The sequence below is a fragment of the Mizuhopecten yessoensis genome, unplaced genomic scaffold, assembly GCF_002113885.1.
Source record: "Mizuhopecten yessoensis strain PY_sf001 unplaced genomic scaffold, ASM211388v2 scaffold2507, whole genome shotgun sequence".
NCBI classification, from domain to species: domain Eukaryota; kingdom Metazoa; phylum Mollusca; class Bivalvia; order Pectinida; family Pectinidae; genus Mizuhopecten; species Mizuhopecten yessoensis.
The window spans coordinates 266875-292755 of NW_018404580.1; the positions used below are offsets into that span (position 1 = coordinate 266875).

The 25881-nt window shown below is 37.5% G+C and overlaps 1 protein-coding gene and 1 long non-coding RNA gene across 2 annotated transcripts in view; one reads left to right on the forward strand and one right to left on the reverse strand.

Moving 5' to 3' along the window:
- The window catches only part of LOC110446088 (collagen alpha-5(IV) chain-like), a 46338-nt gene extending 25802 nt beyond the window's left edge, over positions 1-20536 (forward strand). The window contains exons 22-40 of the mRNA XM_021491052.1: positions 28-242; positions 1378-1531; positions 2769-2885; positions 3360-3530; positions 4283-4372; positions 5408-5569; positions 6475-6570; positions 7328-7417; positions 8778-8911; positions 9771-10077; positions 10906-10959; positions 11207-11392; positions 12282-12415; positions 14354-14498; positions 14750-14878; positions 16089-16296; positions 17165-17483; positions 18051-18137; positions 18628-20536. Of these exons, the coding sequence (XP_021346727.1) occupies positions 28-242; positions 1378-1531; positions 2769-2885; positions 3360-3530; positions 4283-4372; positions 5408-5569; positions 6475-6570; positions 7328-7417; positions 8778-8911; positions 9771-10077; positions 10906-10959; positions 11207-11392; positions 12282-12415; positions 14354-14498; positions 14750-14878; positions 16089-16296; positions 17165-17483; positions 18051-18137; positions 18628-18885 (3056 nt within the window). The 3' untranslated portion in view covers positions 18886-20536. The remainder of the gene's footprint in view (positions 1-27; positions 243-1377; positions 1532-2768; positions 2886-3359; positions 3531-4282; positions 4373-5407; positions 5570-6474; positions 6571-7327; positions 7418-8777; positions 8912-9770; positions 10078-10905; positions 10960-11206; positions 11393-12281; positions 12416-14353; positions 14499-14749; positions 14879-16088; positions 16297-17164; positions 17484-18050; positions 18138-18627) is intronic.
- Positions 20537-22487: 1951 nt separating this feature from the next.
- LOC110446092 lies at positions 22488-25398 on the reverse strand. Its single transcript, XR_002462426.1, has 2 exons — positions 23457-25398; positions 22488-23404 (listed from the first exon to the last, which is right to left on the reverse strand). It is a non-coding gene; the product is annotated as an uncharacterized LOC110446092 (long non-coding RNA).
- Between the last annotated feature and the right edge of the window lie 483 nt (positions 25399-25881).

Consider the following 25881-nt stretch of genomic DNA (forward strand, 5'->3'; position numbering starts at 1 on the left):
TTCGATATTTCATCACTATATTAACAGGTATGACTGGAGAGCAGGGGCAGGACGGGCGTGTCGGATACTCGGGTGAACCAGGCGTCGTGGGCGAAGATGGTAGGAATGGAATTATTGGTGAGAGAGGACGGGTCGGACCTAAGGGTTATTCAGGATTACCAGGGCCGTCGGGTCTTGATGGAATCCCAGGACAGCAAGGCCGGAGGGGAGAGGATGGAAGTGATGGCCTGCCTGGATTCCCTGTAAGTTTGGGTTATTTGTGTTTTTATATCCTCTAACTCATTGACCCCTGAAGACACGTTTGAACTCTTCAAATTCAAAGGTAGGAATCATGAAATTTCAGGGGTGAATGAGTTATTAGCTGCGTGTAAGTATAAAGATGTTAAGAAAGTAAAACTTAATGAACTATTTTAACCCTTTCACCACTGTAGACCATAATAGACTCATCCAGATTAATGCATAGTAGAGTTCACTCAAGTTGCATAGGGGTGAAAACAAGACGAATATAGAGAACAAAGGTTTTAAACAATTTTCAGAGTATTTCTTCAAGATAAAAACTAAGGAAAAGGAGGAAGAAATGGATCAGATTTGGTTTAAAGAGCAGTAATCTAGGGTTACATTCACAGATCCTGGTTGAAACAGTTCAGGTGGCGCAAAAATATTTCATGATAAACAATCGCACGTGGACCGAACTGTTTGTAGAGCTAAAAAATGCACAGTTTTGGAAAATAAATAACAATATATAAAGAGTAATTTGTCCTTCTTTCATGCGTCCACTAAATTATATAACATATATTAAAATAAGCATATGAATTGACCTTGTTTTATAAAGAAATAATGCAAATTAGCAAAAGTCAGCATTTTAGTTTCGGTATGGCACGTCTGGACCCCTCAATCTACACGTGCCGAATGTTCCTCAGGCCAGCCTCCATTTAGATCTGCGCCGGTCGTTTCAACTGGTTGAACAGGATACGTGAAATGGACACAGATGTCAGTGATTCTAGCTTTGAATATCTGTGTCTGGCCCATTGTATCTTTTCCTTCCTATTATATTTAAGTTTCTGAACAATACCAATGTGTTGTGGGGGGCTGCTGTGGCCAAGTGGTTCAGGTGTCTGACATTCTGCTACCACTAGCCCTCCACCACTGGGTCGCAGGTTTGAGACCTACGTGGGGCAGTTGCTAGGTACTGGCCATAGGTCGTTGTTTTTTCTCCGGAACTCCGGCTTTCCTCCACCATCAAAACCTGGCACGTCCTTAAATGACCATAGATGTTAATAGGATGTAAAACACAAACAGATCAAACCAATCATTTATTGTACAAATGCATTGTTAGTTGTTATTAGCAAAACATTTTGTTTTGTTTTATTGTAATAGGGAGAGCCGGGTTTCCCTGGTAACCCACCAGATAGCCTGTTACCAGGGATTCCAGGAGAACCTGGGCTACCAGGTTTCCCTGGAGAGGACGGATTCTCTGGAGAGAATGGTCGAGTTGGTTTCCCAGGATTGGAGGGTGTCAAAGGAGAAAAAGGTGTGTATACACATTTGTACTAGAATCACAAAATGTCTTGACAAGAAAAGAAAATTCTGGGACAGTGGGCTTAGCTTGATTAGTAGAAGCGTGAAAACATTCCAATATTGAACTTTCTGTTATCATATCATACGGGGGTATGTAGTATTTGCATCTGTTCATCTGTTCATCTGTCCATCTGTCCATCTGTACATCTGTACATCTGTCCATCTGTCCATCCGTCAATGCTGAGTACGGTATAGGAAGCACATCTCAGCCACTGTTTTATGAAGTGGACATTAAACATAATATAAAGGTACATTAAGAGAAGGCAGTGCATCACATTTTAAAATGAGATCACACTGACCTCATGGCATCCGTGAAGCCGTCACTTTGAGTTAAATCCAGTTTTAGTATTGAATATAATTTAAGAAACAAAAGGGAACAGTGACACCTCAAATTGTAATGTATATAACAAATGAAATTAATGAAAACTCTCTGCTCAATAAAAGTGAAAGCCGGGACACTGTACATGTGTATTAACCCTTTCACCACTGTGGACCACAATGGACTCATCCAGATAAAGCTATGGTAGAGTCTACTTAAGGTACCTAGGGGTGAAAGGGTTGATGGGGAAGAGCTAAGTTGTTTGTTGTTGCTATGACTGACAGATGTTAACACCATCCCTGCCACTAGGGCAGACGTGTTGAACAAATTCAATTTTACAGAGTAATAGAGTACAAACTTTATTATAACGGGTAGTAACATTTTAATATGTTGATACATTTTAACACAAGAATGCATCAGAAGGTTGTCAAGTATGTCAGTTTGGCTTGAAAGCAGCTTACACTTTTCCGCCTCTGCAGAACTCTTGTTTCAAATGTTATTGGTAGCCTAAAAGTTACTCAGACTGTCTTTAAGTATCTTAATGGGGAAAATGATAGGAATCTTACAATATGGTTATGAGCAGTAAACATTGGACTGGTGCCATGACAACAAGTGTACTACCATAGAACAAATTCATTTGGACAAACAGGGCAACAAATTGGGTTGCCATTAACATTCCGTATAATGGTACAAATATAGCAGCCTCTAATTAAGAGATCATTATTTGTGTTGAAGTCACTCTCTAATGATTGTATAAGGTGCTGGGGTCTTTCTCTAATGAATGTAATGCTTATTCACCCATAACAATTGAAAATATTTGGAACAGTGACAGTATTGAAATGGAAGTACATGTCTGGTTTTCTGTTTTCAGGATTTGCTGGTGAACCGGGTCGCCCGGGCAGTCCCGGTCCCCGTGGTCCCCAAGGTGAAGATGGCCTGCCAGGGATCAGAGGTCAGACTGGAAGTCGTGGACGTGAAGGACAGAAAGGTTGGTACAGAGATGAAGTAGGGAAACAGCATTTTTGTTACCCTGAGACTCATCATGTTTCACCAGAAAATTTTGCTGCATTTTAACTTTTGCTGTTTTGCTTGAATTTCTAAATTAAATGGTTGGTTTATAACAAATAAGACTCAACTTGCAGCATAGGAGGCTCGGGCCTACAACAAAAAAGGTATGACTTATATAACACAGGAGGCTCAAATTACAATATAGGAGACATTGCTTACAACGTTTGAGACTTAGCTTACAACATTCGAGACTCAGCTTACAACATAGGTGATTTAACTGGACCTACCTACTAGGCTTATAAGATAAGAGTCTGAACTTGTAATATTTGATATGGCATTCGAAATATTTGGGCCTTGACTTGCAACATGATAGATCTATGTAAAGGATCAAGCAGTCTGAACTCACTGTATCATTGAACTTTATCTGACCTTCCTTTGGCCTTGCAATTGCCAGGTTTCCGCGGATTGAATGGATCCCCAGGTGACAGCGGTCTGCCTGGACAGAACGGTGTGGAAGGAGAGCGAGGTGTTACAGGAAGGCCAGGACTACCCGGTGCACGTGGAACTGATGGATTTACTGGACAACGGGGAGAACGAGGACTGCAGGGACTTCCTGGCCTAGCAGGTACAAGGCACACTCCTCTAACTTAAATCTATCATCAACATTCTGTTTTAATTTACATACAGTAAAACCTTGTTATACCGCCACCTTTTGTCCTCTCTGAGTTTGGCGGTATATCAGGTTAACCGTTTTGAACCCAAGTGTTCACACCAACTGAACTTATAATTAAAACAAATAATGATAAACTTCAGAATACGTTTTTGTTTTACAAAATTGTAATTTAATGTATCAAATTGTTGGTCTAGCTATGGTTCAACGATTTCATGTGCACACAACCATACAGCTGATTACCTGGTCAGTGGGCAGTCACCTGTCGGCATACAATGTACACACTGCATAACATTCCTGTAATTGGGATATACTTGTACTCGACTCAAATTGACGGTATTTAACGAGGTCAAAATAGTGTGATTTTAACCATTTGCTTTTGGAATATGGTGACGGATGGCTGCATGCAGTTTTGGTGATATAACGGGTGCATTAATATTGGGGGAAATACGTTCTGAATAAATTAATAGGGGTTTGTGTGTATTGCGGTTTAACAGGTGGCATTAAAACGGGGTTTTACTGTACATAATATCAAAATTCATAAAAAAAATAGGCCAGCTGAAGCGGTTGTTTAAACACTGAATTGTAGTGTTGTTTGGTAAACACTTTGGTTGTCTTGATGTTAATTGGCCATTGTTGTGGTGATTGGTTTTTGACTGCTTATACATCATTTATTTTATGATTTAAATATGATTTTTATTTGACAGGTTTAAAGGGCTTCAAGGGAGATATGGGTGGAGCTGGCAGTCTTGGACGAGCTGGATTACCAGGGCTTCCAGGTCTCAAAGGTGGCAGGGGTAAGTATATAGGGACTACCAGGTCAGGAGGATAGCAGGAGTGAGTATATAGGGACTACCAGGTCAGGAGGATAGCAGGAGTGAGTATATAGGGACTACCAGGTGAAGAGGATAGCAGGAGTAAGTATATAGGGACTACCAGGTCTGGAGGATAGCAGGAGTGAGTATATAGGGACTACCAGGTGAAGAGGATAGCAGGGGTAAGTATATAGGGACTACCAGGTCAGGAGGATAGAAGGAGTGAGTATATAGGGACTACCAGGTGAAGAGGATAGCAGGAGTAAGTAAATAGGGACTACCAGGTCTGGAGGATAGCAGGAGTGAGTATATAGGGACTACCTGGTCAGGAGGATAGCAGGAGTGAGTATATACGGACTACCTGGTCAGGAGGATAGCAGGAGTGAGTATATAGGGACTACCAGGTCTGGAGGATAGCAGGAGTCAGTATATAGGGACTACCATGTCAGGAGGATAGCAGCAGTGAGTATATAGGGCCACCAGGTCTGGAGGAGAGCAGGAGTGAGTATATACGGCCTACCAGGTCAGGAGGATAGAAGGAGTGAGTATATAGGGCCACCAGGTCTGGAGGAGAGCAGGAGTGAGTATAAAGGGACTACCAGGTCTGGAGGATAGCAGGAGTGAGTATATACGGACTACCAGGTCAGGAGGATAGCAGGAGTGAGTATATAGGAGCTTCCAGGTCTCAATTTTAGCAAAACTAATTCTACAGGGTGTTTTGTCAGATATTTCTTTAGAAAAAGCTCTTTAATATAGGTCAAGGACAATTTCGGGATTCTGTCCTATACAATGTTAAATATTTAACCACCTGAAAAAGAATTTTGCAACATTCTTTTCAAAATACAAAATTACTTGATATATTTCAGAAATAAAAATATTGTTACATATTTAAATTTATTTTTAGTTGTTACTTGTCATTCAGTTAGGAATTTTTTTTTATGATTGACGCCAATTGTGGTTATCATAACCAGTGTCCTGTTTCTATAGCAACACTTAACCCCGTCCCTCGTGTTACAGGTAGCGTGGGGCCTGCAGGGTTTGCTGGTGTTCCCGGTGCTGCAGGAGTGTACGGACGTAAAGGAGAGACTGGGCCTCCGGGACCGGACGGCTTCCCGGGTATAGAGGGGCCACCTGGTTTGCCCGGGTTTCCTGGGCTGACTGGTGACCCAGGACCAAGAGGTAAGAATATCATATAATTGAGTGAGTGTGAATAATGAATAATCAACCTGTGTGTGTATTATAGTGAGGGTAAGAAACTGTTTGAAATAGATAATTAAAGAATCCAGATGGGCAAAAAATTGATATTCTTTTCCAAAGTTTTTGAATTCCAGGGCCCCTTTGTGTTTCCGGTTCATCCAGTTTGTCTGTTTTTAAATGTAACATTTTCGGGCATAACTCCTGGCAGACCTGCAATGTTTGCAAAGCAGCATCAGATTAGTAGTTCTGACCCTAACAACAACGAACAACTCAGATCCAACCGGTTCAACTGTTTGGATCGGGATAAACGAATACAACCTACCCTAACATACCCTTCTATACAAACATATGTTATCTATTCTACTACTTCAAATGTAATTAAATGCATGTTTTGCCTTACAAGACGGCAGGACTTGACACGTACGGTTTCAACCGGGATATGCGAATGTAGCCTTGTAGAATATCTACATGAATGTTAATTTTGACACATTTTAAAGATCAACAAGAATAGACATATTGACAATACTCCCATAAGTCTGAAATATATTATATTATGTTACAAAAAATAAGACAGGCATTTGAAACTTGATTCTGGAATGAAAATAGCACTGATAAATATTTCTGAAAAGAAACCTCTACTATGTGGAACTTAAAAAAAAGATATTAGGAAATATTCAAAAAAACTATCAACAATAGTGTTCTCTAGTGTGTTTGCCTGTTGTGAAACAGAATCCTAAACTCATTCACCCCTGAAGACACATTTGAACATTTCCAATTCAAAGGCTGGAATAGTTCATTATGAAACTCTAGGGTTGAATGAATTAACTAAATCATGTTAAAATGTAAGGAACATATATATTCTATAACTGATTTTGTTTCTGTCTTAGGACTACCTGGAGCCCCCGGTTTGGATGGTCTGAGAGGGGGTAATGGCCTCAAGGGTCAAGCTGGTGATATTGGCAGCTCTAGACCAGGCGAGAACGGTAAGTTTGATTGAAGTACATTCAACTTCTATGAAAAGAGCTTTGCAGATTCAAATTTCTGATGGCAAAGTCCCGAATGTTTTCCTTACATAGCACTTCTGATATTCAATTTATGAATGGAACTTTGATGAGTCAAATTTCTTGCTGTTTTGAACTACAATCAAGGTTATATCGTTGCGAAAACATTGAAAATTACGACATTGAAATATCTTAGGGTCAATTTCAAACCAAAACATGCAAACTACAGGGTTTAAACAAATTAAAACATATTTTACTAGTCGCATTAAATCCAGTGTTTATAGATTTCAAATTAAAAACATATTACCTTGTGTTCCATCCCTTGACAATCAAATTTGGTCTTATACAGTGTATAAAGGATCTAAAAGATGCTTGAAGTTCAACATTTCTGAGTCAAAGTCTCTTTGTTTGAAGTTTTTCAGATTGTACTGTAAAGTTCAAAACATCGAAGTTTGACTATATGTCATTTGTAATTCCTCCTGCATATATATAGGATGGAAATTTCTTCAACTCATATGAACTATTCCAACCTTTGAATTGGAGGAGTTCAAATGTGTCTTCAGGGATGAGTTAAACAAAATATTACAGGAATGTCTGCCAACACTTTTGTTTTGTGAGGATACCTCATTATTAAAAGTCAAACATTTCAGGAATTTTACATGCTGGTGAACTGTTATATGTAGATGTACAATAATTCCTGCTGTGTATGTTTTACTGACGTGTCAAATGACTTTTGCAGGTCGCCGTGGGAGACCAGGAGACAATGGTTTACCTGGCCTGGATGGACTGAGGGGACCTAAGGGACAGGCAGGTGAAATGGGACGCCCAGGTAAGTTGCTAATCAATACACCGTAGCACACAAGATGTAGACAATTCATGGGATAAACTGCAATATTTGTCAATAAATGTTTAACAGTCCAATTTTACCTTATCTTACATTAAGTGATCATTTTAATACTAGTAGATAAAGGAAGTATATAATTTACTTGCTTTATATATACTGTTGTCACATACGTGGAATCATCCATTTAACCATCTAGACAGCAGACACATATTTTCCAAGATCATGTGACCAATTACCCACACAATAAAACTTTCTGGGAGTGATACATCGAAGATATACTTTACATCAAAAGGCAAGCTTCAAACTTTTGGGATTCAGAATGGCCACTTAATATATGGTCACTGAATGGCTGCAACAATGATAACAGCTTGATGATGACGAGGTCATAATACCAGTTCTTAGATAATTAGTGAATGTTTACTGAAAATGGAAATGCTAGAAGTAAATATGAAATTTACACCCGTTGCTGAACAAGTGACCCTTGGCAGGTCATGGAATGGTTCAGTGCAACGACCTTGATACTATCGACTCTTTAATCAAAATATCAGCAGTTTACCGCTAAAGTTTGTCAACTTATAGTAGTTAAAAGTAGTATGAAATTATATTACGTAGGAAAATAGAGCCAACGTCAGTCCAAAAGTTGGTGGGTTATTCCGTGGGGTGCTGCGCTTGAGTGTAGGTACCCAAGGTGTGCAGGGCTATTAGTGTAACATGTAAATATAAACAGGGAGAGTTAACCCTTTCACCACTGTATAGACCATAATGGACTCATCCAGATCAATGCATGGTAGAGTCTACTAAAGTTACATAGGGGTGAAAGGGTTGATCACAGCATGCTAAAGCATCACCAGTAAGCTGGTACTTGTATTCGCCTCTTGGTGCAAAACTTCATCATATGAAACTTTATCACATAATGTGCTCTGTTACCCGGTGAATATACCTGTGTCATATTTTTTTGCGTATTAACCCATATAATATGACCTATCTGCCGTATGATTGGTTGTAAGTTTCAATTGTTTCAATTGTGACATCACACCTAGGACAAGTACATGACGTTTTAGACTTACTCACTGGAGTCAAAATGGCGGCTTTTTACATTTCAAGGTTGCATGAAAATTGTCGTTTTACACGAATAAATGACCCCAATCTTGATTATGTGATAAAAAGGATGTTACACTCGTTTTCATTTCTTGTGAAACTTGTCACGTATTTTGCTAGAGGCTCGCTAAATTGTAATGTTTTTAGACTCGTTTCATAAATCTCATATGAAATGGAAACTCATGTAAGATCCTATATATATGTTATGAATATAAGTGATCTATATACTTTATATGTTTTATTTTAGGATTTGAAGGGTTTAAGGGAGAAGCAGGGTTTAATGGAATAAATGGCGAGACTGGGCGTACAGGCAGTCCTGGCCTGAAGGGAGGACAAGGTGATGATGGCCTTCCAGGAATTGGTGGACTGAAAGGAGCAAAGGTGCATTTATCCTCTCACTCTTTCCCATTGTAACTCATCTCGTGCACAACTTTTACTGAAAACTACCACTGATAAATTTTAAAGTTAATATTTTAAAGATAAATACTACAGTGATACAATATAATTTTTTATATTACACACGTCGAAGCAAGGTAAACCCTGATAAGCCTTGGTTTAAAAGTAGACCTTTTCTCTGCCACACCAAGAAAGTAGGTATAACTAACTGGGTATCTTACCTACCGCCCATTGAGATGGGACTTTGAAGTTGATCAAAACGCATTTTTTTGGCATGCTGTATATCCATTTATAATGCTGAAGTATAGAAAAACAATAAGAATTTATAGATACATTGATATTAAGGATTTCCAAGCCACTGCCAAGAACTCCACCTTTGCATTTGAAATACTTTTTCCTGGCTTAAACATAGCTTCAATAAATCATTTCCGAATAGAAAACATACCTTGCAGGAATTTTTTGAAAAATTTAATGAAGATGAAATAAACAAACCAAAAAGTTCAACAGCAGTGTTCTGAGTGTAAAAATGCAAGGGAGCAAGACCAGGATTTGAACTCGGGACCTCCGATTGTTTTACAGTTAACAAATGATCAACGGAATTTCCTTAGTCTATTAGTCTTGGTACCACAGTCATATCAAAATTGAAACAAGGGAGGTTACTGTATATACGAAAAACCACAGTGCAACTCTCTAATGTTTTGCATGCACTGGGACAGGGATCCTTAAGGGAATACTTTTACAGTACTAAAGCTATGCAATTTTGGTAAACAACTAGAGAAAAGGTGGTGTAGTTCTTACAGAATGTATACTGAAAATACTGACAAGGCGTTATCACTGTACACAGGGACAAGGAGGAGCCGCCGGATTCCCAGGAGAAAGTGGGGCAGTCGGAGCTCCAGGAGGTGTTGGGCCGGCCGGAGAGGATGGATCTTATGGTAACCGTGGTGACCCTGGTTTCTCAGGAAATCCAGGACTGGACGGTCTCAATGGAGCACCGGGAGTAGATGGTGACCGTGGTTTAGACGGTGTACCTGGTCTGAGTGGGCTGCCAGGACAGGACGGCCTTCCAGGTGTGACTGGAGAACGTGGACAAGTTGGAGTGCCAGGAAGTGACGGGTTTGATGGTATCCCTGGAGAACCAGGACGCCCTGGTAAGATTTTTTTTTATATTTTAATCTTTATTTATCTTTCATAAATTTTAATTTGTTATGTTGATACACTGTGAAACATAGATATGCAGTAAGGGTTTAAAACATTACTAAGGTCAAGGTCAAAGTCACTCTTGATGAAATAGACCAATGGTGTACAGTCCTAATCTCTGAATTCAAAAGATCATTGTCAGGAGGGAGAGGGGGGGGGGATGTCAAAAGTTGGGTCATTTTTCAAAATTAACCCCAAAAAGCATAGTTCATGAATTCAAAGATGAGTGAACTAATGTTAATGGAATGTTTTAAATCATCGTCTGCCTAGTGATCTATTTTCACTTCCATTACAATTTATCATCATAGTTGCTATATATCATAAATATGATTCATAATTTGTTTCTCCTCTGAAATAAAAAGTTAAATAAAATCTGTAAATGTTACCTTAATGTTTAAATAAAGATGCAGAAGAGTATCTTAAAGTAGATTTGAAGGAATTTTTAGGGTAAAATTTAACTTTTAATTAAAAATGCCATGAAAAAGAGAATTAAAAAAGAAACAAAACCATAAATCACTTATGTGTCATACTAGAGTCATTAGGATTATGAAAAATATGTATATGAAAAATTGAAATCTTTATTGGGTGAAAATCGTATATATGGATTTTCTGATACATCGGACATATATGAGGAAGGTTGTTGCAGCAATAAAACGCTTTTCATTAAACCCTTTCACCCCTAGGTAACTAGTAGACTCTACCATAGCTTTATCTGAATGAGTCCATTGTGGTCCACAGTGGTTAAAGAAGAATTATTGGAATCATTTTCTTTATTCCAGGTGATGCTGGTTTGGATGGTTTTCCTGGTGAACGAGGAGAAGACGTTATTTTTGGTGAGTGACAGAGCCCCGCTTTCTCTTTTTCTTGTTTATGGCTGTTACCAGAAATATATTTGGAGAAAGTTCTTTTAAACACAAGGATAAGTTTGAATTCATCTATAACTTCAGCTGATTTCAAAGAAAAATATCAATGATACAAGGAAACTTTTGACCCAAGACTTTTAACTGTTTTCTGAACCTCAGACCTGATCAGAAAATCATATGAAAGTGGTATGATAATCCCCGACAATTATCTCCGCAGGTGACATCGGCCCCAGGGGAGATGCTGGACAAACTGGAGCAGATGGCTTCCCAGGAGAAAAGGGGCCAGTAGGGACCCCGGGACTCCCAGGGTTCCCTGGACTAAAGGGGATGAAGGGAGAGGGTGGATTTTCCTATCCAGGAGAGGCAGGAGCTAGGGGAGCACCAGGAGAGGCAGGATTTGACGGTAGGATTGTGTGTTTGTTTTATGTCATAAGCAACGCATATAAAAGTGGTATCAGGGGCCTGTTCCTCTATGCTGATTGACAAATTTGTATATTTTTAAAATGTAATATTTCAGAGGTTAAACCTGACAGACCTAAGAGAACATTTATGATTTTTTTTTTCAGGTGAAATAAATAACAACAGTTTTCTGGTTTAAAAACAAAATAAAGCACTGTCATTTGAACTCTGGAACACAAATCACAATATTGCCACTCTCTAACTATTAAAGAAATTAAGGGGAGGTTACCACATCCAGGAAAAACTACAATGGCATGTTTAGCTACAGTGTGATAGCGATCCTTTAGTAATATCATGTCACCGACAGTGACTTCGTTCATTCTTAGTCTTTTTCACCACAATTTCTGATATTTGCAAACACATCTTATCTTTAGTAGTGTTAAGTCTGTTGAAAAGTATATATAGTCGACTCTTGTCACAGTCTGAATTAACAAGCAAGCTGTATTCATACTTCAGTGCTTGAATACTGCACTAGAGTTCTACTTACTCAGTAATAGGACCCCATATACGCTAACATCGGTGCCAACAAGGTCCTGGTAAAGCCCAATGTTTGGGCGAAACTGGTAGAACAGCAATAAGAACCTTACCCTGATCTTGTTGCAGTTGTTTTAAATATGTAGCAGGATATGAAAAATGCACGGCCAGACCAGGGTTTGAACCCGGGACCCTCCAAACTCTAGGTGCTCTACCAACTGAGCTACCTGGTCGCCGACAATTGATCCAGTCCAGTTCCGCTACAAATGTATATACGTGTTGATATTACTTGTCCCGTAACTGTTGTAAATATATTTAGTTTATGTTTACTCATTCAGTTTCTTCTTGTTCATAATCAGGTTTCGATGGACAGAATGGTTTTGCTGGGCGACCAGGTCTTAGTGGTTTAGCAGGGATGAAAGGTGATCGTGGTCCTGACGGCATTTCCGGAGAAGAAGGTCGCATCGGAGACCAAGGACGAGCAGGAATAAATGTAAGTTCTCTTCTCATATAGTTCTATTGTGAGGTATTTATAGAATAAAAAAAAGATTGCTAGATGTGGTCTATGACAAGATAAAATCTAATGAAAGATTTTCTGTAGCAAAACTCTAGATTTCTGATGAATTTACACTGACACTCTGATGCTGGCTCATGATCAAATTAATAAAATCGGTTGGTAAAGACTGAACACTAACTTATTGTTAGCTCGTCCGGCATCAAATTTACATAAAACAACTTCTTTTAAACAACCAAGAGGCCCAGAATGTTGCTACCGGGCCAGTAGCATGCTGGGATGAAGGGTTACCAAATTCGGTCAAATGAATGACCTTCGCCCATGTTGAAGGTCACAGGGGTCAAAGATGTTGAAATCTATAAACAACTTCTGAATAACCAAAAGGACCCTGGTGAGGATATTTAGCCAGAAGCATGCTCAGATGAATGGCTACCAAGTTTGTTCAAATGAACGAACTTTGCTGATATTCAAGGTCACAGTGGTCAAATATATCAAAACCCTCAAATTTAGTATTATTTAGAAGGTCAAGTGGTCATCTCTGGACCCAATTTTGGGGAGTTAACATACACATACATTGAGAAACCACTCTTAAGTCATTTTCACACCAAATAACTGGGCAATCGGCAATGTGAAAAATTACACAACAATGCAGACACACTGAAAATACACTTCTCTCAAAACTTTGGCACAAAGACACTCAAATGTTGTCTCAGATTATTTGGAAAGTAACAACAGTAAGAACCAAACACCAAAAGTACTAACTTAATCCTCTTCGTCCTGTATGGGACATAAGACATCAACAATGAAAAAAAAAGGACTGTATACCAGGACCTTTTCACTCAGTCAAAGTTGACCACTCCGCCAGTGAAATACATATTTGACCAGAATATAAAATTTGTCCTTCACGTTTAATTAATAAGTATTTGATGTAGTTTACTTCAATTTTCTGTTGTGATAAATACGCCCTCATTATGGAGCGTAAAAAAAGGCAAAAGTTTAACTGCAGCAAACTTTTCCAGTATACAGAATATTTAACTCATTCACCCCTGAAATCTCATAATGAACTATTCCAACCTTTGAATTGGAGGAGTTGAAATGTGTCTTCAGGGGTGAATGTATATTTAAGACTTAATGCTGAGCTTGGGTTTATCAAAGGACAAATGAAATAAGATAAAAAAGAAAACATGAAAAAGGCAAATTGTCCCAGCCTGAAATAACAGATCACCTTATTTTTGATTCAATGTTGAAATTTCCATTTGAGCTCATTAAAACTGTGACCTGCTCCTTACAATACAAATGAAGCCATAACCTAATTTGGTTGAAAGGGTCCTAGACCAGGAGAAATAATGCAATGGTTACACAGACTGTGGGCAGATGAGCCCAGTCCAATAAGGGTATAAATAAATAATACAACATTTGATACCGCACTTTGGCCCCCACTTTGATTTCTTTTATTTTTTCGCCATATGTAGATACACAAAATTGAACAATAACTGCATAAATATTATTCATTATAACCATAACAGTCCAACCTCCTTGTATTACACCAAGTTGAGTGACAGAGTTATCCTAACAAAATGACAGATAAATGTAACAGGCGAATGTAATTTTGAAAACAAATTATGATAGTATACGGTGTATAAAATTACTGTTATTTTGATACTTAATATGTCGCATTGGTATACATAAAGTAAGCGTAGTGATGCTTTTAATTAGGAAAAAATGCAGATTTTTTACAAATTTTTAAATATTGTCAACTTGCCTATAAATTGTTACAATGGTAGTCTTTATTTTATACTTGTTGAAAAACTTCCATTTATTGTTTTGAAATTCCAAGCGGGGCCCGACGCTAATGTTAAATCTCCATTGGAGGGTGACCTAATGATATCTAATCTGAACTTTACCCGTCTTTCTCAGGGGCTCCCAGGCTTGAGTGGTTTACCAGGATCGAAGGGAGAACCTGGTTTCCAAGGGTACCCAGGAGAGAATGGTGCCGTCGGATTTCCGGGCGAAGATGGATACCCTGGACTCAACGGACTCTCCGGACAACGTGGATTTGATGGTACTCTTTTGATAAATAAGATTCTGTTGTGTAAACTGTATTACAATTACCCTGATGATCTGGATATTTTCTGGAATAAAGAACTGTAGAGCAGTTATATTTCGCAGGTTTTTTTTAATTTTGCTATAATAATGCAATAATACTACAGTGAGGCACTAATGGCATAGTTGACATAACTGTAGTATGTTCTGAGAGACACTTATGTTTTTGTTGACATGGTGAAAGTAAACATTTTGTGTATTGCATTGCAGGGTTCAAAGGGCAGACTGGAGAGCCTGGTCCAGTGGATTTCACCCAACTTCCACGGCCTCCTAAAGGACAGAAGGGTGACACTGGTGTCCCAGGATTCTTTGGGGAGAGTGGTCGTCGGGGATCGCCAGGTAAACGTGTATATTATGCTGTACATTGTTTCGGAGGATTGTGATTCGTAAGATTTTTCGGAATACATACTTTGTCCTAAACTGATGAACGATTTATTTAGTTATCATGCTCACCTTCATGTTGTTCTATCAACATTGGTATATCACTTAAACAAGGTACAAGTTGGTAGACGCTGCTGGTGGATGTTTTAGTCCCCGAGGTTTGCTGTAACCTTGGTGACCACAGTCATCTCTTTTGAGTAGTGGCACGGTTCACTTTACAGATTATTTAATTCGAAATAAACCAGTACTCCTCTGAATTTTTGAATTCATTACTTAACCCTTTCACCACTGTAGACCCTAAGGGACTCATCCTGATCAATGCATGGAAGAGTTTACTAAAGTTACATAGGGGTGAAAGGGTTAAGGGGTTTTATACACCTGCCGCTCTGTATCAACAGTAGTTTAGACCATTTAGATTTCCAACTTTGTTTTGACCACTAGCGCCACCTATGAGGCCTCGAAGGACAAAACAGCTGTATGATGCATTGTATTATCATTTTTGGCATACTGTATCTATTACTAAATTTGAACGCTTTCACCCCTATGTTACTTTAGTAAACTCTTCCATGCTTTGATCTGGATGAGTCCATTATGGTCTACAGTGGTGAAAGGGTTAAAGGTGCAGTCACCTGTGTGTGTGTTATGTCATCTTTCACTAAAAAGTCACAAATCGTAGCCTGTACTTCTAAAAAAGACATTCCTTTGCTATGGGATGTAAACAACATAAGTGTCAACTTCTGAAACCTCCAATGAGGGAGATCTCCTTCATTCCACATTACCAATGAGGGAGAAAGTATGTGAAACGGGACTGAAACTGCTTTGCTCAATTTATCTTTCTCTTTTTATGTATAAAAAATAACTCGACAAAGCATTCATTTGATTCAGACACACCTGTTATGATTATTATACACTTCCTGTAGAAACTAGGAGATCATTTGACCACAGGATGTAGATTTTGAGTTTGTGTGAGTTTGGACTTTAATGAAGGAGTTGAGTCTCCCTCCTAATGTTTTGTTTTGAATTAAAACAAAAAGAACCTGGAGTGATGTTGTCAGGAAGTCAACACTGTTCATTGAAAAAGAAATAAATTCAACAGTATTTTTCATTTTTCAGCTGATTATTTGTTTTGTTGAACATACTGTGACCCTTTCCTTTTTGATTCTGGCAGGTTTTGAGGGAAGGCCTGGTCAGTCGGGCAACAAGGGATCACCTGGGCTGAATGGTCTGCCTGGTCTGAAGGGAATGAAGGGAAACCAGGGGGAGGATGGTATTATTGGAGAGTCTGGACGTAATGGATTCCCAGGCTCTGTGGGGCAGCAGGGACTGTCTGGACGACCGGGTTCTCTGGGTTCCTCGGCAGGATTCTACTTCTCAATGTAAGGAATTATGATTGTAAGATATTTAGAATCATGTTATTTGGTGGCACTGGGTATAAAATGTAACATTTTCCTGGTGTGCTATTTAAATTGAGATGTAGATTCTGTAATCTGCAATTCAGTCGGGCTACCAAATTTACAGGATAATGTTGTTTGCCTAAAAGTCTGTTGCAGAACTGGACTGTGTCGCTTGCCGGTGACCAGGTAGCTCTATTGGTAGAGCATCTGTCTAAGAGCTCAGAGGGTCCCAGGTTCAAATCCCATTCTGGCCATGCATTTTCTTCTGTTAGAAATCTTCCATGTTACATTGCAGGTCAGAGTTCATAAAAGTGTAAAATTTCCAGTGAAATCCACCCAGGCCATAACATTTAAACTGTTAAAAGCATTGTGATGAGGCTTGAAGTTTCATCAACCAGTGTAGGGGAACTGGACTGGGTTGATTGTCTGCCACCAGATGGCTCAATTTGTAGAGCGCCTGTTTAGAGCTATTTTAATTTGGTCGTAATGAGATTCACTTTCAGGTCAAAAGTCAAATAAGTTCAAAATCTAAAGTGGCATGTGGCATCTTGTCTAAACCATTAAAGATATTATTATGAAATTAGACCAATACCTGCATCAAGTTGTTACCAGATAGGCCATTGGTTGATAAAGGGAGATAAATGTTTTATTTCACAAGAATGAATCTGGTTGTAAACCAAAAATTAGACATCCAAGATGGCCACCACAGTCCCAAATCTATAAGAAAACATTGAGCTTGTACAACATATAAACACAGGTGAGTGATAGATGCTTTATGTGCCTTTGTTATCTAAACAGTAGTTCAATCTTAAAGGACACTTTGTGGTAACTGAGTTTTCTCTATGTATAGGCACAGTCAGACATCCATCACGCCAGAATGTCCGGAGGGAACCTTCAAGATGTGGGATGGGTACTCCCTGGTACATGTGATCGGGAACAGTCGGTCTCACGGCCAGGACCTCGGCTCACCTGGCAGCTGTCTGCGGCGCTTCAGTACAATGCCCATCATGTTCTGTAACATCAATAACGTGTGTAATGTGGCCGCCAGGAATGACTACAGCTACTGGCTGGCCACGGAGGAACCCATGACCCCCATGATGGAGCCCATCACTGGACCGCCACTACAGAACTACATCAGTAAATGTTCTGTCTGTGAGGCTCCCTCAGAGGTACGCAATAATGTAGTAAAATCTAAGTCTTATTTACTCGCTGTAGTAACCTGCAAGATATCTGAAATCAATATTGTAATGTCACAATACCATATGTGGAAGTTCATGTGTATAAAAAGTCATCATAATGTATACAGAATGTAGAAAAGTGAATTTTATATGCACACAGTTAAGTTGAGGTCATATGTATAGAGTTAAGTTAAGTCAAAGTCAAATGTATACAATAAAGTTAAGTCAAGGTCAAATGTATACAGTAAAGTTAAGTCAAGGTCAAATGTATACAATAAAGTTAGTCACAGTCAAATGTATACAGTAAAGTTAAGTCAAGGTCAAATCATGTATACAGAGAAGTTAAGACAAGGTCATATGTATAAAGTTAAGACAAGGTCATATGCATAAAAGTAGGTCAAGGTCATATGTATACATTAAAATTAAGACAAAGTTATATTTATACAGTTGAGACGAAGTCTTGTATACAATAAAGTAAAGTCATGATCATATTTGCACTAAAATAAAGTCGGGATGTAAAAATAAAATGTTATAAAACGTATCTTGTTTTTCCTGCAGGTGGTAACAATCCACAGTCAGACAGTACAGATCCCGAATTGTCCAGTCGGCTACAGGGGCATGTGGATCGGCTACAGCTTCCTTATGGTAAGAGTCAACTTCCTTCCACTTGTAGTGGAACTGGACTGGTTCAATCTTGCGCAACCAGGTAGCTCAATTGGTAGAGCCTCCTGTTAGAGTTCGGAGGGTCACTTGTTTTAAACCTGGTCGGGCCATTGTGTTTCACTTTCTCCTATTACACATTTAAGTTTTTTTCCAAAATTAGAAAATTGCTAGAAGTGAACTTTAATTAACCTATTGTTGATTACAACCATCAGCGATAAGAAGCTAATGAATATAAGCCTAACTATTTTGAGCCACAATTTGACTCCATAGGGTCATTTAAAGTAAGAGAAGAACATGTTCTCATTGTGATATTTAAAAAGCATTGCGATTTATAATTTTAGATGTTAACAGGCAAATATGATCATAATGATCAATCACAAATTAACCTTTTTTAATTTTATCTATAAAAACCCTGTTGCTAATGTTTGTTTGTTAATTAGGTTAATTGCAAGTCTTTTTCCGTATCTTTCAGTCCACTGGAGCAGGTGGGATGGGAGCCGGACAGAGTCTCCAGTCTCCTGGATCATGTCTCCGCGATTTCCGCTCGGCTCCAATCATCGAGTGCCACGGCAAGGGCACATGTAACTACTATGCCACATCATTTGGCTACTGGTTAGCTACACTTCTGCAAGGAGATATAAACTCGTTTTCACAGCCTGTACCAGAAACCATCAAAGCTGGTAGTCTTAGAAACCGAATCAGTCGCTGTCAAGTCTGTGTGAAGGTATAGGGAGCGTTGTGATTCATCAAACTTAATTTCTAATGTTGCTTAATTATACTTGGGCAGGTCAAAATGTTGATAAATTTACAAGGTTAGAATTGATTATATACAAATTTTAAAACCCAGATTTGTGTAATGACTTTTTAAAAGATGTTTTTAATTGTTTTTGTCTGCCAAAGAATGTTTTAGACAATACCTGTTTATACAATATATTATTGATTATTGCCTCGTCTCTATGTCCCTGGATTGTGAATTTCTTCACAATACAGTTTTGTTCATGCATATAGGAAACTTCTTCAGTAAGCAAATCATATGATCAAACATTTTTTTTATGAACAAACTACATAATTTTAATAATTTCATGACGAAAATGATCTTTAAAAGTCTTATGTATATTTTGCTGTATGTTTTTCATGTGAAAAGATTTCTATTTGCCTTATTCAGAAACACTGAAATGTTTTGAAGTTTCTGACCTGAGTATCCACAATGGATTCCCCTAACTTTTGATTAGGAATAATCTATTTTTGATAATAGGGGTTGGAAGGAGGTACTCCTACCTCTCACCACTAATTTTGCAAAATGGGTTCTTCCTGTCAATGATTAGGAGGATGTCATTTTGGAGAAAGGGGAAGAAGGGGTTAATTATGTACTACTGATTTCATGATGGTGCTAGCCTGTATGTAGATATAGCTGTGTATGTACCAGTACTCAGTCTTACCTAGTCTTTTATATTGTTTGTGTATGAAAGGAATATTGTGTGAAGCAAAGGAACAGCAAAACAAATCACTAATGTGTGTTCCTCAATGTCAAATTAACTTTAAGGTCCTGAAAATGTTTGCTGTGAATGGGCAATATATGGTTATCAATCATAAAGTTTCTATGCAATGTCCCTTAGGTAGGTGTTAGACTTTGGTTCTGTTTCGTCATTTTCAGATCAGTGCCAAATATATATGTAAGATATTTTGGAATTAAGAAATGTAACATTTTGAGGTTTAAGATGTAATTTAATTGAAAGAATTTTGATATTTTTTTCTTTTCTGTAAAATAATTGATATACACAAAAAAAGGAATTTATTCATTGACATTCTAGCAATGTCAGCATCAATCAGAGAGCTTCCAAAACATGTTGTCATCATTCTCAGCCTGATATATTTGTAGAATAAAAGTTTATGTTTGCAGTTCTTGGTTAACAATGATGCCATTCCAAGGGGACAGTTATGATAATATCTGCTCATTTTGTTGACAATAAATTTCAAAGATAACTTTCCTCTTGTAAGGTTAAAAAGATGAGTAATGTAATTGAGGGAGTTTGACCTTGAAGAGGAGAATGACCTTTAGCAAGCAAGTGTACCCCAACCAAGAACCCCAAACATAAACGTGAATTGACATTTGACCTCTATTTCACCCTTTGAACAGGCCAAACTGTGGCCTGATCTTGGTGGTTTTGGTAAGAAAAGGGATGTCAATGTGTAGTGTTTCAGTGTGAATCAGTGAACTATATGTTAGCAGGTTCATAGTCTACACATTTATGCGATACTATTCAAGTGAGTATGGAAACAAATTGTTCTTTACAGTAAAAGCATTAGCTTACACTTGGCAAACTTTACATGTCAAATTGTGATTTGTTTAGGCTTAAATAAAAATATTGAATTTAAGTAAATATTTGGTTGTTTTTCTTATTACAATTTCATATATGTCAAATACTATGTAACTCATTCACCCCTGAAATTTCATAATGAACTGTTCCAACTTTTGAGTTTGAAGGGTTCAAATGTGTCTGCTGGGGAAAATGAGTTAAGGATGGTGAAATAAATTTCCTGGGACTGAACACATGCCATAGCATGATGGACTTCAGACTTGTTTAATACCGGTAAAACTGTGATCACACTGACTTGATAAGAGTCCTAAGGGATCTAACAATGGGCTTAATGGTGTAGCCACAGTCTTAAAGGTTCTGACAAAATAACTGATGTAGCAAGTCTTAAAGGATCTGACAAGCTGACTGATGTAGTCAGTCTTAAAGGATCTGACAAACTAACTGATGTAGCCAGTCTTAAAGGATCTGACAAACTAACTGATGTAGCCGAAGTCTTAAAGGATCTAACAAATTCACTGATGTAGCCACAGTCTTAAAGGATCTGACAAACTAACTGATGTAGCCATTCTTAAAGGATCTGACAAACTAACTGATGTAGCCATTCTTAAAGGATCTGACAAACTAACTGATGTAGCCATTCTTAAAGGATCTGACAAACTAACTGATGTAGCCATTCTTAAAGGATCTGACAAACTAACTGATGTAGCAAGTCTTAAAGGATCTGACAAGCTGACTGATGTAGTCAGTCTTAAAGGATCTGCCACACTAACTGATGTAGCCAGTCTTAAAGGATCCGACAAACTAACTGATGTAGCCAGTCTTAAAGGATCTGACAAACTAACTAATGTAGCCAGTCTTAAAGGGTCTGACAAACTCACTGATGTAGCCACAGTCTTAAAGGCTCTAACAAACTTACTGTTGTAGCCAGTCTTAAAGGATCTGACAAACTCACTGATGTAGCCACAGTCTTAAAGGATCTGACAAACTAACTGATGTAGCCAGTCTTAAAGGATCTGACAAACTAACTGATGTAGCCAGTCTTAAAGGATCTGACAAACTAACTGATGTAGCCAGTCTTAAAGGATCTGACAAACTCACTGATGTAGCCAGTCTTAAAGGATCTGACAAACTCACTGATGTAGCCACAGTCTTAAAGGATCTGACAAACTAACTGATGTAGCCAGTCTTAAAGGATCTGACAAACTAACTGATGTAGCCAGTCTTAAAGGATCTGACAAACTCACTGATGTAGCCAGTCTTAAAGGATCTGACAAACTCACTGATGTAGCCAGTCTTAAAGGATCTGACAAACTCACTGATGTAGCCAGTCTTAAAGGATCTGACAAACTCACTGATGTAGCCACAGTCTTAAAGGATCTGACAAACTAACTGATGTAGCCAGTCTTAAAGGATCTGACAAACTAACTGATGTAGCCAGTCTTAAAGGATCTGACAAACTCACTGATGTAGCCAGTCTTAAAGGATCTGACAAACTCACTGATGTAGCCAGTCTTAAAGGATCTGACAAACTAACTGATGTAGCCAGTCTTAAAGGATCTGACAAACTAACTGATGTAGCCAGTCTTAAAGGATCTGACAAACTCACTGATGTAGCCAGTCTTAAAGGATCTGACAAACTCACTGATGTAGCCACAGTCTTAAAGGATCGGACAAACTCACTGATGTAGCCAGTCTTTAAGGATCTGACAAACTCACTGTTGTAGCCAGTCTTTAAGGATCTGAAAAACTCACTGATGTAGCCACAGTCTTAAAGGATCTGACAAACTCACTGATGTAGCCACAGTCTTAAAGGATCTAACAAACTTACTGATGTAACCAGTCTTAAAGGATCTGTCAAACTCACTGATCAACAACAGGTTTTTATGAATTATTCATTTCTATTTATAACCCATAAACATTATTTTCTTCCTGGTATCTAAGACAGGAATTGCTCTTTGTTTCAATATGTTGTACAGTTCCTCGCATTTTGTAAAGACAACAAAAAGTTAATATTTTCTACATTATATTTATTCCAACACAATACTACTACAAGTGAGTATATACTTTAGAAAATGTCTATGATCTTATATAGTGTATAATCTATATCAACTGTGTATATAACATATATCAACAATTATAATCTTTTAAAAGTTTAACAAAGACTTGAGGAAAGGTCCAATATATCTCTAGGAGTAATAACATACAAGAGACAAGTGTAGATTACTGATACTGTACTATGATACCAGTGCAAGATATTTTGATAATTAAAAATACTCATTAAAGGACAATATGGAGACAGCTTGTGTTCACTTAAAAGACTGGAAGATCAAGTCGCATATATATATATAGCAATCAAATTTTGAAATAATAAAAATTCTTTTCAAATAATATTTTGTCACAAGCTAAAGAAAAAGCATAGAAAAAGTTAACAAAGTTGAATATACAAGGGTACTGAAATGATAAATGAAGAAACACTGGTTGTAGTAAAAAAAATAAAAAAAAAATCCATTTCATTGATCGAATTTCATTTTGATCAGATACAGGGTACAGAAACAGAAGAAAAAAACCCTAGTGAATCTTTGGAAAGTTTATGACCTTGACATCATTTGTTAGATCTCATCCCTAACTATCCAGTCTAAACAAGCTATGACCTTGACATCATTTGTTAGATCTCATCCCTACCTATCCAGTCTAAACAAGCTATGACCTTGACATCATTTGTTAGTCCTCATCCCTAACTAACCAGTCTAAACAAGCTATGACCTTGACATCATTTGTTAGTCCTCATCCCTAACTAACCAGTCTAAACAAGCTATGACCTTGACATCATTTGTTAGTCCTCATCCCTAACTATCCAATCTAAACAAGCTATGACCTTGACCTCATTTGTTAGAAATCATCCCTAACTATCCAGTCTAAACAAGCTATGACCTTGACATCATTTGTTAGATCTCATCCCTAACTAGTCTAGATAATCTATGACCTTGACATCATTAGTTAGATCTCATCCCTAACTATCCAGTCTAAACAAGCTATGACCTTGACATCATTTGTTAGTCCTCATCCCTAACTATCCAGTCTAGACAATCTATGACCTTGACATCATTTGTTAGTCCTCATCCCTAACTCTCCAGTCTAGATAATATATGACCTTGGCATCATTAGTTAGATATCATCCCTAACTATCCAGTCCAAACAAGCTATGACATAAAAAGACTATCAAGTCTAGACAATCTATGACCTTGACATCATTTGTTAGTCCTCATCCCTTACTCTCCAGTCTAGATAATCTATCACCTTGACCTCATTAGTTAGAGTTCTATTCGGTCTGAACAAGCTGTGACCTTGACATTTTTAATTAGTCCTCATACCTGCCTAATAAAGAGTTGCAGTATGAGAGACCCTGTCAGACAGGATATGTCTGATTGTGATCAAAAACTTTATCTCATAAAACTGACCTTGGTTTAGGTGATCAACATGGCATTAGTTTAGACTTTTTCACAACAAAGGACTTATTGGCATTGATTTGCCATCCAGATCCTATACAGCACCAAAGACAAGAAAACACATCACATATTATTGCACAAATGTGGCAACTGTCAGAGGTGACCAAAATGAAATATTGGCTTACAATGCTCAAGAGCCTTTAATTAAAGAAAATATTTGTAAGCAAGAAGGTTGTAAATCATTTCAAAGAATCTGTATTCTCATCCTTTATTTACATTCTCAACATCAACGAAAATGCAGCTTTCATTTCAGATGGCTTTTGTTTGGTTCCTCCTGCATTTAAAACAAGCAAATATTTCTTACAGTTACCATTTCTGTCAAGCACATGAACATCAATTGAAATCAATTCTGGATTCCTGTAACAGTTCTGATTTGGTGAACACAAGACTGGACCGTGAAAAATTGACGGAAAAAACTAAACAAGTTCTGATCGGAAAACATTCACATGTCTTAGTCTGTGCTTCTACACAATCCTAAAGTTCTGAATTGATGTTTCATCTAGAGCATTTACAAGAGAAAAGTAAATACATGTACATGTCGGTATAAAAATAATAATTAACTATTTTACATGATACTTGCTGAGGATTATTATGGCACAAATGTACTGTTTATGTAATAATAAAGTAATCTTGAACAGAAAGACGATATTCAGTCTCCAATCTTATATTGCACATAATTATGTAAATTCGTTACTGAAATTCTTCAATAAATTTTCATTGTAAAATATTCATTATGCAAATTGTCGGTACCATCAAGAACAATCGGTATATAATCTATGTTTAAACAGTCTAGATAACAAACTAGGTACTTCAATCTATATAGACTTCCCATAACCATAAAACGATGATTGGGTTACCATAGCAACGATAACATGACTCCCCGTAACCATGGCAACTAAATATAAATAGAGAAGTTATGTACTGTAACAACAGTGAAAAAAAGTCATAGGAAAGAAGAACACGTCCTTCTAATATTAAACCATTGCAGCTAATCTGAATGGGAGTTCATTGTACAACAAAAATTGGTCCCAGTAACCATGACAACTAAATGCAAATGGAACTAGTTTTGTATGGACAGAAATAAATCACCATAGCAACAACAATGATCACTATAACCATGACAACCTACACACAAGCTAAAGCCTAGTAGTAACCACTAGAAACCCAAGTAGGTCTCTGTATACATACAGAATTTTACATTCATTACAAGGAGATTCAAAATACTAACATGACTTAAACATCAACAGTAAATATGTTACTTTTTTCCAACAAAGTAACTCTGTCTGTGACCTCTTAACAAATCAATTAAGATAAATTGGTGGGATTACTTTTTGATTTGAACTCTGCAATTTTTTTTTAAAATTTTGATATTGATTTTCGTGTTTTAAATTAATCTAAATTCAATTAAATAATAGCAAAATACAAATGTACATATAACTTCATTGCTTATCGAAAACAAGGAAAATATTCAAAAATAAACAAAGTCGGGATCAAATCAGTTCATATTTTGATATGTTGTACATGACTAGGTTTAATACTTGAAAAAAATATTCAGTGCAATATGTGGCTATCTTTGTATAACCAAGTTCCTTTAATAAAACAGCCAAATCTATATTGAAGGAATCTATATTTGATACAAAGAAAAAAGGCATGGTTAATGAATTAAGCTGAAACACTCTGAATTACACCATGATACTGTATTTATATTATCTACGTTTCTTATCACCCACAAACCAAACTAACGTCACTAATTATCCATGAAACACTAATACATGATATGGCATCGTTTCCTATAAAAAGCTTAATTTTAAAGAAAATTATACCTTTAACATCAGAAAATTAATAAGAGGATGTTTTTGGGAGATTTTAATATTACAATATACTAGTATAACTTTTCACTTC